We start from the raw sequence: 19,178 nt of genomic DNA, 5'->3' as shown, positions 1-19,178 counted from the left end.
AAAACTTACCAAACACGTTGAAATTTTCAATGACCAGAGTGTTCATACTATTTATACTTCACGTGATTTGTCGTCTATTAACCAAGCAAATGATTATAAATTAAAGTTTCAGGATAAACATTTTGTATATTGGTAAAATTATTTTTCATCAATTGCAAAAAGTATGCACTGATTCTGTTAAGGCGAAAAAAGATTTGGAGACTTTTTAAGCAGCAATTCAAGGTATAAGGGAGCAATTGACGTCGTTATTGACAATATTCAAGAAGAAATAAACACGTCACACAGAGAAACAGATAATGATAAACCAATAAAAAAAGGCTCGAATTGAATAGGACAGGCCAAGCAGAAAATGGGAAACCGTAGAGATATGTGATGCAGTTTTGTTGCAAATAAAAACATGGTTTACCTTCTCCGAACATGTTGCTTCTAATTTATTTATGTCGAAGAAGTTTTCTGCTTATAAGCATCAGTTCCTCGAATCATTTTTTAATGATACAAAATTTTTTATTTTTAACCAAACTCAGCTTAAAACTGAATTACATGTTCTGCATCAGAGAGACGAATTAAGTAATACTACTGGGTCTGTTCCGCTATCATTTTTGTTAAATGAGGAAGGTTTAAAATGTACATTTGAAGAAACTATTCAACTTTTAAATATATTAATTACTATTCCTATGTCAACATCTAAAGCAGAACGATTTTTCGATGCTAAAACTAATTAAAACATTTCTTAGAAATACCATGAAGGAAGAACGACTAAGTGCTTTAGGTTTGCTATTTACAGAAAAACTTTTTGTAAATGGCATTGATAATTTTAATAATAAAGTCATTGAAAACTTTGCAACCAAAAAATAAAGAAGGGTTTTAAGTGATATTAAACAACTTTGTATGTGTGTGTGTGTGTGTGTGTGTGTGTGTGTGTGTGTGTGTGTGTGTGTATGTAAATACTGAAATAGTGTTATTTTTATTATTTTGTAAATAGACTCAACTTATCAACAGTAATTACTGGTGGTAAGTTGAGTTTTTTTATTGTTAATTAATTTACGGAACTGTTTAGATTAATTTTATAGTAGCTACTAGTATACTAGTATAGTAGCTAGTATACTTTTTTAAAGTATACACGCCTATTTATTTTTTTTTAATTTCTATTTTATACCTTTTATAACGTGAAGTCGTTACTAAAAATTTAGGCATCTGGCCGAATTCTTGCACTACCTTCTGAAGCACTTTCAGCCAAGCCGCCACTGCTAATAAGTGCACTAAAATAAAATTTGCTGTCTTTTAATTTATTATTATTGTATATAACATTTATGTGTCAAGTATTACTAAGCGTTTAACATAAATATATAAAAGAATTTTCAGGTTCTAGAATACTAAAAACGATATGTACTGACATAAATATGTCGAGAATAATGTACTCATATGTATTTTTCGCTCAGTATATATTTCTTTAGTTGTATAATAATATTTCAAAATATAACGGATCAATAAAGACCACATACCTACTCTTACTACCATAGTACATACATACAATACTAAACGTAATTAATTCCCTAGTCAATAAATGGTTTGTATTTTGTTTTTATCAAAAAACCTAATTTTTTATCATATATTTGGTTATTTTATTTTCTTCTAGTTTTTAGTTTGACTACTAGATTACAATACTGGCAGCTGGCAATCTGGCAGCTTTGAAATCAACAGTGGACTAAACAGGGTGATGCTTTATCTACACTACTATTTAACCTTGTGTTAGAGAAAGCCATGAGGTCGGCCAAAATAAAAACAGAATTGCTATCGGTTCAAGGACGCAAGCTATTACTCGCATATGCAGATAACATAGATCTCGTTGAAAGACTCCAGCCTATCCACGAAAGACATCTTCAACAAGGTGGAAGGAGCAACAAGTGAAGTAGGGCTGAAGATTAATGAAGAGAAGACGAAATATATGTGTATAAATAGAACGACATGAAGAGACAGAATAGGACAAAATATGATGGTCAACACCTTCAATTTCGAAAGAGTACAACGTTTTAAGTATCTGGGGGCCGCAATCACAGCTGACAACGATGTTACTAAAGAAATAAAAGACAGAATACAATCTGCAAACCGCTGTCTATTCGCATTGGATAAGCTTATAAAATCCAAAAATCTTACAAGAAGTTCAAAGATCAAAATCTATAAATCCGTCGTCAGACCTGTAATAACATACGGATGCGAAACGTGGACCATGACCAAAGCAAACGAAGAAAAGCTCAGACGCTTTGAACGAAAAATACTTATAAAAGTTTTTGACCTCACCATGACATCACCACAAACCAGTATAAGATCAGAACCAATATCGAATTGAAAGTACTCTACAATGACGCCGATATTGTCCAAGAAATTATATCACAGCGACTAAGATGAGCAGGCCACGTGCGCAAACTGCATAACGAGAGACTTGTAAAACTGGTGTGGGAGGAGATTCCCACAGGCAAAAGACCGCTCGGACGTCCAGAATGCGATGGGGAGAAAACATCCAAGCAGATCTCCGGCAAATGAACATTCCATTTGACCCTAGGTTGATGGAAGACCGAACAAATTGGAAAAAAGTTGTACAGTCAGCCAAGACCCACCCAGGGTTGTAGCGCTACCTGCTGATTATGATGATTACAATACTAAATTTTTAGCACTATACTAAAATCACAATCAAGATGCACCAGAAATAAACAATCTAAGACACTTGAATGTTACGAGAAACACACCCGAATCATGATTTACAATGTATAAACTTTGTAAATCATGATTTGGGATTTATACAATGTATGTAAATTGTAAATTATGATTCGGGTGTGTTCCTCGAAACATTCAAGTGTCTTGGTTTGTTTATTTCTAGTGCATCTTGTTTGTGATTTTAGTATAGTAAGTGTGGTGTGTAAATATTTATCGATCCGTTATACATTCTGCTTTTATTCACCTACAGCCTGTTTAGCTATATCGCACAGCAATTTTTGTACGTATTTCATTACATTTAAATAGCCTAGCAGGTTCTCACTACTCTATTTTTTAATTAAGATACTATGGGAAATTTCACATTCTTATATTAACTTAAATTTATGACACAATAAATTAGTTTTTCTATAATGCATACAATAGATCAACAACGGAACAAATCTTTACAGTGATGCAGATTCTTGAAAAAAAACTTTAAGTAAAAAGCTGGCTACCGTGTAATATATACAGAGTGAGTTTTTGGTACAGAATATCCAAAATACTTATTTAGAAAAAAAGTAGGCAATGATATTCTCCATACTTGGAAAATATGTGGAATTCTATAGGATGATCAATAACTACATGGTATAGCAAACATAAAATTTTTTAAATGGGACACCCTATATATTTTTAAAATTTGTATTCTTCTCATAATTCTTGTTCTTATATTATTAGGTTTGGCATTACTATATAGAGGATTTAACAAATTATCACCACTTTATTTCGAAATTCCTATGTAATCAACACCATGTATATAAAGAAGTAATGCATAAACAATTATTTGTTTTATATAATAAAGTAAACCATATATTGTAGTTTTTAAATTAAGTTTATTCGAAATTATTGACAAAAATTTGTATACAGGGTGAACTACAAAACAAAATTACGATTTTCTCAATTTTTTAAATGGATCACCTTATATTTTATTTTTAGAAATATTGTATTTATTCATCAGTTCATTTTTATATAGCATTCTCTATACCTAAACTCATTAGTTTTCGAGATATTTTTAATTTTCTTTAAATTTCGGGAATACATTCAATTTTTGTAAGTAGAATAAAAATAATTTTGTTATATTATCACTTAATACTCAATACTTATTTCTACTTACAAAAATTGAATATATTTCCGAAATTTTAAGAAATCTAAAAATATCTCGGAAAGTAATGAGTTCAGGTAAAGAAAATGCTATATAAAAATGAAAGGGTATCATAAATACAATATTTCTGAAAAATAAAATATATAGTGATCCTTAATATTGTTCTGAAGCTATTTTCTGGTGGCATTTTAAAGTAATTACTATTTAAATGGGAATACGGATTTCCGAAGTGGAAATTGAAACGTCAATAAACGTAATTTAATCTTTAATTGTGGCTTATTCCCATTTAAATAGTAATTAATATAGTGATCCATTTAAAAAATTATTGAGAAAATCGTAATTTTGTTTTGTAGTTCACCCTGTATACAAATTTTTGTCAATGATTTCAATTAAATTTAATATAATAACTTCAATATATTGTTTACTTTATTATATAAAATAAATAATTGAATATGCATTACTTCTTTATTTACATGGTGTTGATTTCATAGCAATTTCGAAATAAAAATGGTCATAACTTGTTAAATACTCTATATAGTAATGCCAAACATAATAATATAGAACAAGAATTATAAGAATAATACAAATTTAAAAAAATATATAGGGTGTCCCATTTAAAAAATTGTATGTTTTCTTTACCACGTAGGTATTAATCACCCTGTAGAATTCATCGTATTTTCGTATGGAGTATGGAGAATATCATTGCCTACATTTTTTCTAAATAATTTGTATGGATATTCTGTACCATAATGGAAATATCGATGTTGCACTAAAAACTCAGTCTGTATATTATATTGCTTCAACTTGTTCAACTAACTGAACATATACTCACAGGAGCAGCGAATGTGGTCAGAATCCAGAACGTTTTTTTCAAAATCCATCAATTGCAAAAATTTGTGTGTGTCTGCGATTCAACCACACCGCTTCACAGTATTCTGCCACTGGATATATGAGGCCCAGAACAGAGGATCTTAAGAGTGGATGCTGTGATCTAACATGTAGAGCCGCAAAGTTTTTGTATTAAGATGTTACGTGTTTTTAGCTTTACTCGGGTGTTCTCTGAATGTGAGAGTTCTGTCGAGAGTAACCCCATATTATTTCGGGTATTAAATGTGTTTCAATAGTTTGTTATCAAGATACACTCGTATTTCTCTATTTCCCAGTCTATTATTTAGATAAAAAGTTAATACCTCAGTTTTCGCAGCACTTGGCTGTAATCTTCATTTCTTAAAGTATTCGCTAATGATGGATAAATCATTCGTGAGAGTGTTAGTTTCTAAAGATTCAAGTAAATTGATGTTGGATTTTAAGTAACATTAACTTACAAGAAGTAACATTTTTAAATGTAGAAAGACCTTCATATCTCCAAAGTTCCATGTTTTTTGGTTTGCTCTGGTCTCTTTTCTGTTATTTGATCGTTATATGGTCAATTCCATATGGATTTTGTTCTTTTAATGTTAAATAACATAAAGTAATTAGAGCTGTGTCTTGGAAATAAAAATTTATGTTTTGTTTATATAGACTTATTTTGAATTGCAATAATAGACATAATAATTTTAGCTTTTGGAAATTAATGGTAAATACTTTATGGAGAATAGTGAGAACCAATCACAACGTAACAACTACTACAAAATTATTATTATTCTGTTTTAGGTAATCAAAGACAAACCGGATACCAACAATATGGAGGATATCCGCAGACCTCCAAACCAAGTTCAGGGACTTCCATATCAGACAAAATCACTAACGGCCTTAAATCCATAGGTAGTGATATTTTACAAAAAGCTTTGTCTAAAGCTATATCCGGTCATTAACAATGGCTTTAGCTTAATAACTAAATCTAAATTTTTATTTTGTAGATATTTATATGTGGGGGAAATAGATTCAAAACTCATTTAATCCAAACAGTTTTTATACTTTATAACATGATTTTAAAATGTTTTACACTGTTATTTGATACCCAATTGCCACTGGTTCCGATCAATCTAGTGGTCCACTTATAAGTATCCCTCTTTAGCATTTTGTATCTTCCTTAATTATACGAGGGCGGTCCGATAAGTACATAGAACTTTCTCCAGGAAATATATGTAGGTAACATCCTGCCAATAACAGAAAACTGTAGCCATCACCTTTCCGTCCCATAGAACTCTCTTCCAATTCTTTAGAGATCATTCGCCGGGTGAAGTCCATGTTTTTCGACTGTTTTTTGGTCCCTGGTGTGTACCAATGAATGCATGTTTCGTCGGTGGTCACAAAATAACGAAGGAACTCCTTCGAATTGCGCTTAAACTGCATCAAACACTGCTCTGGAGCAGTCTCTGGGTTACGCTTGATATTCAGAGAAAGCAAATGTGGCATCCATCTCCATCACTCCGGCAGGTTTCTCATACCCAAAATTTAATTTAGTATGTGATCCACGCGGTCTTTTGAGAAGCCTACTGATTTTTGTTACGTTATCCTCCGTGGTTGTCATTTTTGTGATACTTGGGCGTGGCTCATCAAAAACCGACGTGCCGTCACGGTGAAACTCGTTAAACCAATTTTTGACGGTTGCCATCGAAGAAGAAGAGTCACTGTATACAGAATTCAAGCAGTCTTTAATTTTGCTATATTGCGAACATGCCCTCTTTTACACTCGTTCAAATAAAAAGTACCAGGCCGATTCGACTGAAATTTTGACAGTAAAGTCCTACCAGAAATCTAAGAGAGTCATTTATATTTTTTTATTATCGATAAGTGTATACCGCAGGCAACGAAGAATTGCCTCTGGGCAGGATCGTAACAGCGGGGTGCTATTGTTCGAGGTGTGAAATTATATAAACAACGGATCATTTCATAAAACAGGTTTATGGAATTTGATACCACAAGTAAGACCACCCCTCGGAGGTGAATATTATTGAGTCTCTTAGAAATATGGTAGTACTTTAGCTGTCTATGAAAATGTACTAGACGATAATAAATTTCTCCTGTGATAGTGGCGCCATCGAGTGGTGAAGCTAAGTACTAATCGGGCCGTCATCTTATTTGTCAATAAATTTTCCAAGAAAAATTATTAATCGATTAGGCGCTTACAAATTTCTAATACTGGACGAATATTTAGACCTAAAATTATCCGTATGATGACAGTTTAAAACCATTAAAGTACCGTTTCTATTGCACCTAAAAGGTCTCAATTTTCAGTTTTATGCAGGGTCAGTTACTTCGGTTCTTTATATAAACTACTTAAGACAAACCACATATTTTAATTGATAGCAAAAATTGCTAGAAGAGACCAATGTGATCTAAAAATAACAAACTTTGGACTGTACGAGTTTTGATTCTAATCCCATACATAATTGAGCCCGACAATGATATTCAGCTTTTTCTAGCTTATTATTATACCAGTTATGTGAGACAGGATATATTTATCAATTCAAGCAATGGAAATTTTTACTATAAACAGGATTTAGTAGATAAATCTCTTAAATGAGTGTAACAAATTCCCATATCTTGATATTGCTATTATTTACTATGAAAAATTTTATTTTCAAAATAGCTAGACTTCGAAAATAGTAGTTTACTTTCTTTGGAAAATGTGAGGACTATCAACCGAAGGTAATACTTTTGACTTATCTCAAAAATTGTGAGCAACAACTGTCGAAAAGAATTCTCTATCTGTAACTTAAGAATTCTCTATCTGTAAGATTATCCCTCTCTACTTTCTCGGCAATTATAAAATAGAGAATCATGTCAACTTTCCTTGGATACTTTTCCTAATATGTAATCCGTTCAGTCATCCTCTTTTTTTAATACAGATAAGTTTTCTTTCAATATTTTTCTTCTTGTAGTGCCAACCAATTTTTGCATTAGATTATAAAGCCATGAAATACTTCATCTGCAATAACCTACAATAACCAATTGTTGAATTTTTCTTCGTCTACTAAAATTCCCTCATCCACATCTACGGTATAGTCAAAAATTTATTCTGAGTATATATTAAAGAGAAGGGGGATCATATGCAACCCTGTCATGCTTCATGTTGTATTAATATAAGAGATGTCAACTATTAACTTCTTTCGCTATCGACATTAGTTTTTCAGGCTTTAGTAGTCAAGAAAACGTATATAGACATCGTAATGAATGTCTCTATATCTTTGAAATAGAACCTGAGTGAAAAATAGGGCTTGTTGTATACCCAAAGCGTTAAGGAATCTTTTCACCATTACTATTTATTATTACTAACATTGCGTTAGGTGCTAATAAAGCATCTAACAATAGATTGAGAGGAATATTGTGGAATTACAATGTGCCAAATCAATTCGAGGAATCGCTGCATTATGCTGATTATAAATGTGACGTGTTGCATAGGAGAAACGTGTAAAATGCAATCCTGGACGACTTGGTCATTAAGTAAACTAATATGAATATTCCTAAGATTTAAAAAATGGGAATTGATTTAGTGTTTAGTTCTCTTAACCTACAATACAACAATGAATACTTTTAATGTCTTGGGAATAATCTAAAACGGCGTGAATCTGAAGAATTTAGAAACTAAAGATACAAAAAGCACAAGGTAAATTTGAACTACTTTTTACCTACTGTATAGAACATTTGAACTACTTTCAACCTACTGTATGAAACGAGGATAAAAAACAAAAGGTACATTTGAACTACTTTGAGCCTACTGTATAAAACGAGGATAAAAATCAAAAGGTACATTTGAACTACTTTGAACCTACTGTATAGAACGTTAATAAAACCAACACGTCCGACAATACATATTTAGATCAATACTTTTCTAATGTAATATTATTGTTAGAATCGTGCTTTGTAGTTCGTACGTATTAGTTGTTAAAATTTGTGTTCCTACAATTACGACTTTGTTCAGTTAACTTTAACGACAGAACAAGCTGAATATAGCCGCAAATGTCAACCATGGAAAAAATATTTCGGTTTGGCAGTGTTCACGGTTCGTAGACTTGAACCGTGGGCAGTGTTTGCATGTTTTTATAATGTATAATGTTGAATGCTTCAAATATAAAGAGAGAAAGCTTTAGAAAAGTACATTTTGATTATATCACAGAATACACCACCAAATAAAAAACGAAACGAAGGGCTTTTTCGCAATCCAAATTTCTGTGAGAATTAGCTAAGTTCTAAATAGTTTATCTGTCAACCTATAAAAACTGAACTTTGTTTACGTATTGAGAAGTGTTGTTTCGTGTGAATTGTTTAATAGTAAAAAAAGAGTAATACTGTTATACATATCTTGTATATACATATACATATTTTAATACTTTAAAAAATCGATAAAAAGTAATAGAAATCGACTGATTTTCATTTCTATTTTGAAATTAACTCTCAAATTCAATCGCTTTTTATCGGTTTTTTAACGTACTAAAATACTTTAAGCACGTTAATTTGTTTGTTAATGTGTTTAAAAAAATAACAAATCGATATTTTTGACTTAAGACCTTTTTACTTATCAGTACAGATTTGATATAGGTATGGGTTATATTAAATTTTACAGAAAAAAATACGATTCATACAAAACAGATCTACTTAAAAACCATTAGTTTTAATGATTACTTTGTTTCTCGGTGTAACTATAACTTTACTACTGTTTTGAACGACTTCCTCATTACTTTTCTTAGGGCACTAACAGCCGGAAAAATGAAAGATTACCCAGAAGGATCATATCAATCACGTATTTTGTATTTGCTGTCTTTTTCTATAAATAACAAATGTTTGTTATAGAAAAAGACAGCAAATACAAAATAAGTGATTGATATGATCGTTTATGGGTAATCTTTCATTTTTCCGACTTGTAACTGTTATTGTCACTCCGAAATTTCTGTCCTGGAAACATCAAAGGTACCGACAAAGCTTTCGCTTCTTGTTGGGTGGTGTATTCTGTGATTATATTATGGTATGAATTTTGCAATTTTTAATTTATATAAAACAAGAAAAAGTAAATATTTGCTTCTTTGGAGATTAATTGCAGTTAATTATTAGAATTTTTTTAACAATTGCTCTTTGACAGATTAGCGGATAGATTTGGCAATCGTTAAACCACCAGTTTGTCAGATTGCAACAGAAGTTTGCAATTAATCTCGAAGGATAAAAATATTTACTCGTTATTGTTTTATATAAATTAAAAATTGCAGAATTCATAAAATAATGTAATCAAAATGTACTTTTTAAAAGATTTCTCTCTTTATATTTGGAGCATACAACATATGCATTACAAGAACATCCCAACACTGTCAAACTGAAATATTTTGTTCCATGGTTGACATTTGCGGCTATATTCAGCTTGTACTTTCGTTAAAGTTAACCCTTTGTTCTTGAACCACTAAGTAAACATTACAGTTTTAAAGCTCCTGCGCTAATTTACAATCTGCTACAAAGAGATATTTGTTTCAGGGCTATTCTGTGTTGTCTTGGTCTATACCAGGCTATTTAGTATATGAAAATAGATTTGTATAAATGTACCAAACTAATATACTTAAATTCTACAAAAATTCCCGGCTATAAATGTAAGTAGGTCCAGTAGGTTTGCTGCTTGGGGTGTTAGATCTATGCACACTTGTTCTTGTCTTTCGTTTTGAGTTGTATTAACAGAATAGCCCTTATTGTTTCAGCACTGGTTATAAGTTGCACCTATCTACTCTTTTTTAACATTTTATTTTACACCACACCATTTTACCGTAACGCTTTGTACAGCTTTTTAACATTTTTTATTTGTACAAATTTTGTTGGGTATACGATTTTAGATGTTCACTTCAAGGAAATGTAAATTATATGAAATAATGAAATTATGATTGTAGATAAAATAATTGATAAATATTATGTAATCATGAGTATGTTTTTAAAACAAAAAACTAATGTATTACATTTATTACGCACAGATCATTATAATACTAAATATCACTGTAATTATTACTTATAGCACAAAACTCCAGACAATTATAGCTGCTCCAATCTGGCATGTCTAATCGAATGTGCAGACCAAAGACCATTTACACCAATGTAGGATGGTTTGGAGTAGATGGTCTTTGGTGCAGACGCTGTGCGTACGATCTTTGCCGACTATTCGTTTAATGTGCCAGTGAAAACGCTTGCTGCGAAGTACAAATACAAATATTCTTTAAATGCGTTTCAAATAACTGATATCTTTGATTAAATTCCTAGAGTGTCTCAAAACACTTGTTATTTCTTTTCTAAATACTAAGCAATTCGATTAATATCTTTAATAATGTAATAAATTGGTGCAAACACTTATTTGTATAGATATCTGTTGTTATGTAATGTATCAATGGTAATTTGTTAATTTTAAACATTTTATTTGTTTTCTGATGTAGGTACAACAATATTTGCTTATATACCTGGATACACCTATTAAAATTGACTAGTTAAGTTGGTGTTAAATCTTAACAAAAATAATTGATGCTCTTTCCCTCATCTTGGTATTCTGTGCCAATAGACCCAGGAAAAATTTCCACACTCTATAATCTTCGAATTATTCTCTCGTAGTACCCTATGCTCATTGGATGTTGGTGATCATTCTCGCCAACAAAAGTTAGTTTATTTTTGTTGTGTTGATGTGGTTCTTAACTTATTATTCAGTTTTTTGTGGTTTACCTTGTCAAATCATTATTTGGTAATGGTGTTGAAAGCCAGTAATCTGGAAGATGGTGTTAAAGACGTTTTGTATAGGTTGGAGGTAGCTCCTAGACAATTTAACTGATAACCATTTAAATTGTAAATAAAGCTCTTTCGGTACGACATTACCAATTTGCTGTAAATAGCTACTAAATGATTAGTCTGCAAAGATTGCTTAAGTAGAATCGAAGTTAAGCCATTTGTCTATAACAAGGTACATCTTCCCCAGCTCTTATTTGAAAAGACAAAATAGAATATGCTAAGGATTTTATATACAATACAATGATCGCATTTTCAGTGTCCTTTATTTTGGTTAAGTTTGTAAAATTTTATTTTTTTTATTTTTCGTTATTTAATTACGCCATCTAGTGGTGTAAATTTTGAGGTATTTCTCAAGGTCGCTATTGTTGAAAAAAGTTTATTCCGAACCTGCGTTATAATAATTGTAGATTTAAAATATAAATAGGCTATGCGTTTCATCAGGCAAAGTGAAGGGGTCATTTTCTTTTTCCTTTATTTTTCTTTTACATTTTTTCTCTCTGACTCTGTCTTTTTGTACTGAAGGGGTAAAATAAAATAACTAGCTAACTTGAGAGACATTGGAAACTGTCGGCTTGCTCAGTCTATTGTATATTCTGTCTATGATTATAATAGGTGTTTGAAAATATGGTCAAGAGCCGTTCTTAGCTGACATTAGTTATTATTAACAAAAAAACATGTTTATTTAGAGAGAATAAATTTAAGAACCTTACTTTATAATGCATAGCACTTTTGCTGAACAGATTTAGGCGTCGTTTGTTAATAATAAATGTATAGGTATATTAATTGTCTTATGTTACCAAAATTCATTTATAATACGAATCAAAACATCGCACCCGCACAAAGTTTGTATATTACCACAACATAACACGCCAGATTTAAATTTTCATTTCGTACTAACATTTGCTCTTTTTGTTGTGCGCACTTTTTATGAATTTTGTACAGTTAATATTTTGATTTTCTTTTGAAGGTGGATTTTTTAATAAACTGCGTGTCAACTAAAAGAAGATATAGTACCGCTAGGGAATTCATTTTGTACTCCATGCATGCTCCATCATTTTTAATTATTTTTTTATTTTGTATAAAAAGACTAAATCCGTTTATAATTATGTAAAGTAATAAAGAAATTATATTGTAATTGAGTTTTTTGTTAAAATTTTGTGTTATTGGGTCACAGGTAACAGTAATTGTATATGTTATTCCATTGGATGAATAATTTGACTCAAATAATTTGAACCAAAACTCGTCAGATATATCTGCGACGTTGTCACGCTTTAGAAAAAGCCCGAAAATAAAATAAGAATAATACATTTCGTCACAGAGTTCTATTAAATAACCTACATATAGAGGTCGAACTCCCTATGATCGTATTAATATTAAAGACAGAATTAAAGCCGGCGAAAGTGCGCTATTTTTCCGTAGCAAGAAATAAGGGGGCAAGAATTTAAAAATTACTCTTGACGGCAATACCTAAAGTTCAAGAATGACTGAATAAGATATATTTAGTTACTTCATGCCTTTTTGAAGTAGCATTTACTGTTTTAGTCCTGTTTTCTCAGTGCACAAAGTCTAACCAAGTTAAGTTATTCATGGCTAACCAGCATAATTAGCTCGATAATGTGAAAACTGAAGTCTAACTATGATATATTCTTTGGTATATTGCTAGAGAATTCTTTATGAAGCAATATCAGAGATAGAGTCGGTTCGCTATTCCCAGTCCAAGTGAATTTGCGAAGTAGTTACTTTCTAACATTCTGACAGACTAAAAGTGGCTGGAAATTACTATACAACCAAGCATACGTATTCATAGCCAATATTAGTAGTAAGTAAATAAAACAGAACTTTACGAATTACCGACAATCAATATTTATTTATCTTCACCATACAATAAATAGTTATGTTAAATTATAACAACTGAAATATATTTTTTAAATATATACTACCCAAAATGGTATGGTTTTATTATATACTTCCACTATTTAGACTAATTCTTCTTTTTTTAATGAAAGAAGTCTCTAATAAAAGTTTATTAAGTTGTTAATACTGTGAGCTAGGAACTTTTGTGTTGTAGGTTTCCAGCTATGAATCTGTCAAAATATGCCCGAGTTGAGCGAATGGACTTTAAGGTCTTATTTTTATATGAAAAATGCTATATGTATACATATCTCTGAGCAATATACTGTGACTTAGCTCAACGTCATGCGTCTTACGCCTCTCGCTATGTCATACCCCCAAGGTTAGTAGATATTTAAGTATCATGGTACAATGAATACACATGTGTATTCATTGTACCATGTTTAAGTATCTTAAATATCTACTAACCTTGTCATACCCCCACCTAACGTGACTAGTAGCGCCGTCGCCATTATGAACGGTTGGGCCCATGCAATTCACTCTACCCACCTGTTCTATTCCACTTACACTACTATTTGTGGTATTTACTGTGTTCAGATTAGAGAAAAGAGAAAGAGTAAAAGCACAGCCACCTAAAGCTTACAAGCCGTGAAGTGAGAAAATTGGCAACGTTGGAGGTAGTCCGATAGCCCTGTGTTTACTTGGAGAGATTATGCTAATTTTGTTTGTATTTCTTGTATTATTGGTAAATTATTCGATTAAAAAAAACGTATGTATTTTTTACGTATATTGTAATAATTGTATGAAGTATTTAGATATATATTATTCAGACAAATAATACGTACAAACTGTTAAATTCACAAATTCAGACACTGCTTTAGTAATTACAAACCCCAAGTCGATGTTAATTTATTGGTACAGGGAGTAGTAATATGATATTCTAACATATTTTTTTAATTACAGATGCCGAGACACTGCAGTGTACCAAATTGCAAATCAAATTATGCAACTACTTTAAAGTATGAAAAGGCCCAAAGTACATTCTCTTTTTCCAAAAACGATCACCTTCGTACTCAGTGGGTTAGATCTATTAACCGTGAAGATTTCACAGTAACTTCTAGTTCGGTAGTATGTAAAAAACATTTTGATGCAACGGATATTATTGAAAGTGAGTCATTCATTGATAAAAATGGTAAGGTTCTTCAACGAAATTTGGTTTTTCCCAAGTTGAAAGAGAATGCGATACCAAGAATTTTTGAAAACCAACCGTCATATTTATGTAACCCAAAACCACCAACAAGAAAAAATCCTGAAACTAGACGAGCAGAAATAAGTCTCCGGGAAGAAAATAATATAAAAGAACTTGAAAACAAAGACCTTATCGTGGATTTTAAGAAATTTTTACAAAGTGTTAGTGAGAGGGTTGAGTTAAAAAACTGGCAAATAAAAGTTGTAGAAGAAAGGATTTGTTTTTATTTATTAAATATTGACAATCAGTGCAGTGATGAGTGTATAAAAGTTATTTCAAACATTAACATTACGAAGGAATTACTTGTATCTGTTTATGTGAAGGACATAAACAGATGTTTGTGGAACAGCTGTTAGTTAGAGTTAGAGAACTATATTTTAAAATTTCTGTGATTTTCTCCAATACTTTGTTAAATAACTTCACAAAAAACAAGAATAATGAAATTATGACAAAGAAACTAACTAAAAGTTTATCTAAAAAGCGCAAGCTTTCAACTTTAAAAAAATAAATACCTGGAATTTCAATAACATTTTTTAAGCCACTCTTAATAAATATAATATTCGCTCAAGGGATACTAGAATTCAATAAACTGCAAGTTGTTTACAAAAATATTAAAAGATTATTTTCTTTTTTTTTAACATAAATTATGTAAATAATGTAAGCTGAATGCACTTGTATTACTTTTAAATTCTATTAATATTACACCTCATTGTATTCAATGTTTTGCAGTTTTAATAGATGTGATATATATGTACCTTATCAGACTATTTTGTATGATTTTTTTACTTAATTCTAACTTTATAGCGAATATTATGATGTTCCTCTTTTATTTATTATTTTGTTGGGCTCTTTACAGTCGGACTACTTCTAACAGCTGATGCGGCGTTGCCATTTTTATTTCACGGCTTGTAAGCTTTAGGTGGCTGTGGTAAAAGTTGTCTGAAGAAAGGTTATTTACTATAGACAGAACAATGCCATTGACTACCTTAGCATTCACAGACGAACTAACCCACCACTATTTTTTAAATTTAGTTACCTGACATTACCCAACAGAAGCACAAGAATGATCGGATTGTGGTTTAAATAAACGTTGAATACAATGCATAGATTAGGGGAGGGGATACAATGGAAACACTTCAGTTTGGCAACAATTTTACTAATAACCAATCTACGGCAATCTACACATATAAAAAAAGTATAGAATCTCTTAATTTACATTTATCATCTCGGACCAATTCAATGTTCAAGTTCTTTTTCTTTTTCCTTTTATTTGGAATACATTTCCCTCATTTTGATTGCTTACAATACAATTGGCAACAGAGGAGGAAGTAATATCATTGATTTAAGAAATACACTAGTATAAGTAAAAATGATTATTTTTGCGTCTAAGAGATATAATTATATATCTGATTTAAAACAACTTACACAAATTCCCATATCAGGGGAAATAAGCATGGTACAATGAATGGAAATAAGAGTGACATTTTAAACATGTTTATATTTTGCCCCCTTATTTATGTCTACCTAGCGGACAACGCACGCACTCATCTTTAAAAATCAGCTTCACTTATTGTCATCCAGTTCTACTTCTAATTTATTATTACTGCACATATGGTAATAACTTTTAGGGCCAATGTTTTGTAATGAAATATTATTTTTGGGGTTTATAAGCCACAGTCTGGAATTATTTTTTCCTGAAATTGTGTCTAAGAATGCAGCAAATATTACCAAATCCGATAAGGCAACACATATTTACCATTGCCAAAATACTCCAGAGATTTGGGTTTTTTAATGTAGAAAGGCAATAAAAAAAAGAGTTATATTTTGTAAACTAATTTATTTCATTCATATTATAATATATTTTGTAGATTCAAAACATTTAACATTTTTCATAGAGCATAAACCATTCGCGTTACAAAAATCAACTGCAAAAGTATAACAAGGGTATGTACAAAAAGTATTCAACTAATAAAATATACACTGTGCATTTACTATAAAAATAACAAAGATTCATATTGACAGCAATTTCATCTACAATTAGGCAGGATTCAGATAGTATGTAGTCAGAAATCTGGCTCTTTAACCTCTTAGCTTAGCAAGTTGAGCCTCAATGTCCTCATCGCTCATTCCTTTCGATTTGGAACCCTGTCCTATCTTGCCAGTCTCTGGTAACGGCGCTCCGGCCATCTAAAAACAGATCAAACCCAAAATTAAAATTGTACAGGTATAATCATAGTAGATATGCATACAGAGAAAGGTAAAGAACAGCTTAACATATCACAATTATGTCCTTTTGAGTATCCTAAAGAAAAATACTGAAGTCCATTTAGAAATGTCAAATTATGTAATCTGCAATACTTTACGAATGTTTTTATGGGAATGATGGATTTCCGAATACACTTAATACCAGAAAAACTTATTATTGGTGTATATAAAGTATTCCTACTAAAATTTAGAACTGTCCAAAAGCACTGGAGGGCACATATGCTTTTTAAAGCCTAGTTTACAATTTATTTGATACACGCATACAGATTCAATATCCTTGATTCTATATGTTGGCTCTACAGTTCCAAAACTAGTTTAACTTGCTCGTGTTTCTTTAATAATACACAGAAACATTAATATAATATAAAAAACTATAATTATTACCTTTCCACTGACTTCAATGCCAATTTCATCTAATACTTGGGTTACAATGTTATCACTTTCCTCTTCATCTCCTGATTCAGTTAGCATGTCATCTAAGGTGTCATTAACTGCAAGAATGAAATTATTATTTTGAGATCATAACAATATCATCGACAATAAAAAACAACAGATAAAAGTTCAAAAATGTATCATACATACTAATCATGTTTTTAAATGAAAATATTTCTTATAAAGGAAAAACTAATGTTTAAAAAAATATAATATATTAAGAAAATATATTTTTTTAATATAAATGGTGCCCCAATAATGTTGGCCATTGGCTATATGTTGAAAACTACAACAGATGCGAGTGATGAAAAAGGAACACTACAAACAGTTTTCTGTGTTTATTCATACACAAATAGTTCTGCAATAGATGCTATTATCTGTTACTTCTGTTGGTAAGCTAGATATAGCTCTCTTCATTCATTGAACTTTATCTTCACAAGTTGAAGGATGTGTTTGAAATACCAAATTTTGTATTACTCAGAACAGCTGCATTGTTATTAAAAGCATTAAACATTAGGTTAACTCTATCTGTATATTGCTAATCTCTAGTCAATACCAATTCAAACAAACCGTCCCAAGGATAAAATTGAATAAGTGACACATGCATCAGTTCAACAAGATTTAGCAGTGCTCACTATAGTTATTGTAAGCAATAAAGAAAAAACTAGAGACAAAATGGTGTATCGTAAGTTAAACTTTTAAAATATATACTAAGTTTATTACAAATATTCACCCCTATACCCAAAAAACTCGCTTTATAAGGTTTATCAATAGATATAATTTTCCCTATAAATCTATCAATTGTAGTTCACAAGATATAGCTGGTGGTTCACAAACCTATATAATGTACTCACCCATTTCATCTGTCATCTCCATTTTCATATTTTCTCTAGAGAATGCATTAAGAGTAGATGCCAATTCTTCGGGGTTCATAATTTTGTTCATATCTGACATCGTCTTTCCTGCTGTGCCCATTGCATTTGCCAATTTAACATTAGCTCCCATAGCTTTGTTCTGGAAGGCTATTCCTTGAACTTTACTGCCAGCTGTATATGTTCGCTGTTTCTGTTTACGAAGCTGCACTAACTGTTTTGCTAATATTCTACAACCTGCCGCATCTCCACTTTTTGCTAACTTCTTAATTTCTTGTTCCTTAAACATATGAATATAGAACATATTTTAATATCAAGAATTATCATGTATATATTTAATATAGAATTAGTTCTTTAATAATATAATTACCAATTTTTGCTCATCTCTTTCTAGTTGTCTGCGATCTCTTTCAATGTCTCTTCCTACTTTCCTTAATGACCTATCAACTTCTCTCTGTTCATCTACAATGACAAAGATATTTTATTATATTATATCTGCAAACTTTACTATTATCAAAGAATATAGATATTCAGTTTAACTCCTACATAGTTGTGATGGTGGCAGGGAATGGGTTAACATTTAACAAATAAAAACAATTGCATCTCTGACCTGTCCTTGTATTCAAATTAAACAAACAAAATTATACGGCATCATACCTACTAATTTTAAGTTAATGATACATATAAAAATCAGGAAGTCATTTAAAAGAAAAATTTGTAAAATGTATAAAAATGACCTACCTTTTGGATCAGGTTTTGACCAAAAATTGAACATATTGATTTATATTTATTGAAGAAAAATACTACCAAAATAGTTTAAAAATTAAAATTTTAATACTGTTTTTTCGATGGAAATAACTTTATAATTCGTCGTAAACTTTTATAGGATAATTACAATAAATCCCAGTTGTTACTCATAGTTTGTTTTTAGATTTGACTTTGACACTGAAGGTTTGGTTAAGGTCTTTTTCTT

The 19,178-nt window shown here is 30.9% G+C and overlaps 2 protein-coding genes across 6 annotated transcripts in view; one reads left to right on the top strand and one right to left on the bottom strand.

Moving 5' to 3' along the window:
* The window catches only part of LOC140436415 (uncharacterized), a 63,254-nt gene extending 50,583 nt beyond the window's left edge, over nucleotides 1-12,671 (top strand). For 2 of the 5 annotated variants that reach the window (XR_011950280.1, XR_011950279.1), the window contains exons 7-9: nucleotides 5,504-5,614; nucleotides 10,256-10,368; nucleotides 12,504-12,671. Coding sequence is in view for 3 of the 5 variants with exons in the window: in XM_072525229.1 (XP_072381330.1) it covers nucleotides 5,504-5,614; nucleotides 10,256-10,302 (158 nt within the window). In the remaining 2 variants the exon portion in view is untranslated. Of the gene's footprint in view, nucleotides 1-5,503; nucleotides 5,615-10,255 lie in introns of all 5 variants that reach the window. The other 3 variants (XM_072525231.1, XM_072525230.1, XM_072525229.1) reach the window with 2 other exon arrangements.
* Nucleotides 12,672-16,453: 3,782 nt separating this feature from the next.
* CHMP2B (Charged multivesicular body protein 2b) lies at nucleotides 16,454-19,165 on the bottom strand. The gene is made up of 5 exons (XM_072524212.1): nucleotides 18,947-19,165; nucleotides 18,576-18,667; nucleotides 18,188-18,485; nucleotides 17,286-17,392; nucleotides 16,454-16,823 (listed from the first exon to the last, which is right to left on the bottom strand). The coding sequence occupies exons 1-5, from the start codon at nucleotides 18,978-18,980 to the stop codon at nucleotides 16,716-16,718; spliced, it is 639 nt and encodes a 212-aa protein (XP_072380313.1). The 5' UTR covers nucleotides 18,981-19,165; the 3' UTR covers nucleotides 16,454-16,715.
* Nucleotides 19,166-19,178: the final 13 nt, after the last annotated feature.

Source organism: Diabrotica undecimpunctata, chromosome 3, assembly GCF_040954645.1.
Source record: "Diabrotica undecimpunctata isolate CICGRU chromosome 3, icDiaUnde3, whole genome shotgun sequence".
NCBI classification, from domain to species: domain Eukaryota; kingdom Metazoa; phylum Arthropoda; class Insecta; order Coleoptera; family Chrysomelidae; genus Diabrotica; species Diabrotica undecimpunctata.
The sequence above is the reverse complement of the archived record's forward strand: the minus strand, read 5'-3'. Positions and strand labels throughout refer to the sequence as shown.

Bases quoted from the DNA above. Each gene is read 5' to 3' on its own strand.
- CHMP2B (XM_072524212.1), bottom strand. From the start codon at position 18,980: ATGTTCAATTTTTGGTCAAAACCTGATCCAAAAG. The intron at 18,486-18,575 runs GTAATTATATTA...CATATGTTTAAG, and splicing joins AAAGAGATGAGCAAAAATTG to GAACAAGAAATTAAGAAGTT. The intron at 17,393-18,187 runs GTGAGTACATTA...TCATTCTTGCAG, and splicing joins GGAGATGACAGATGAAATGG to TTAATGACACCTTAGATGAC.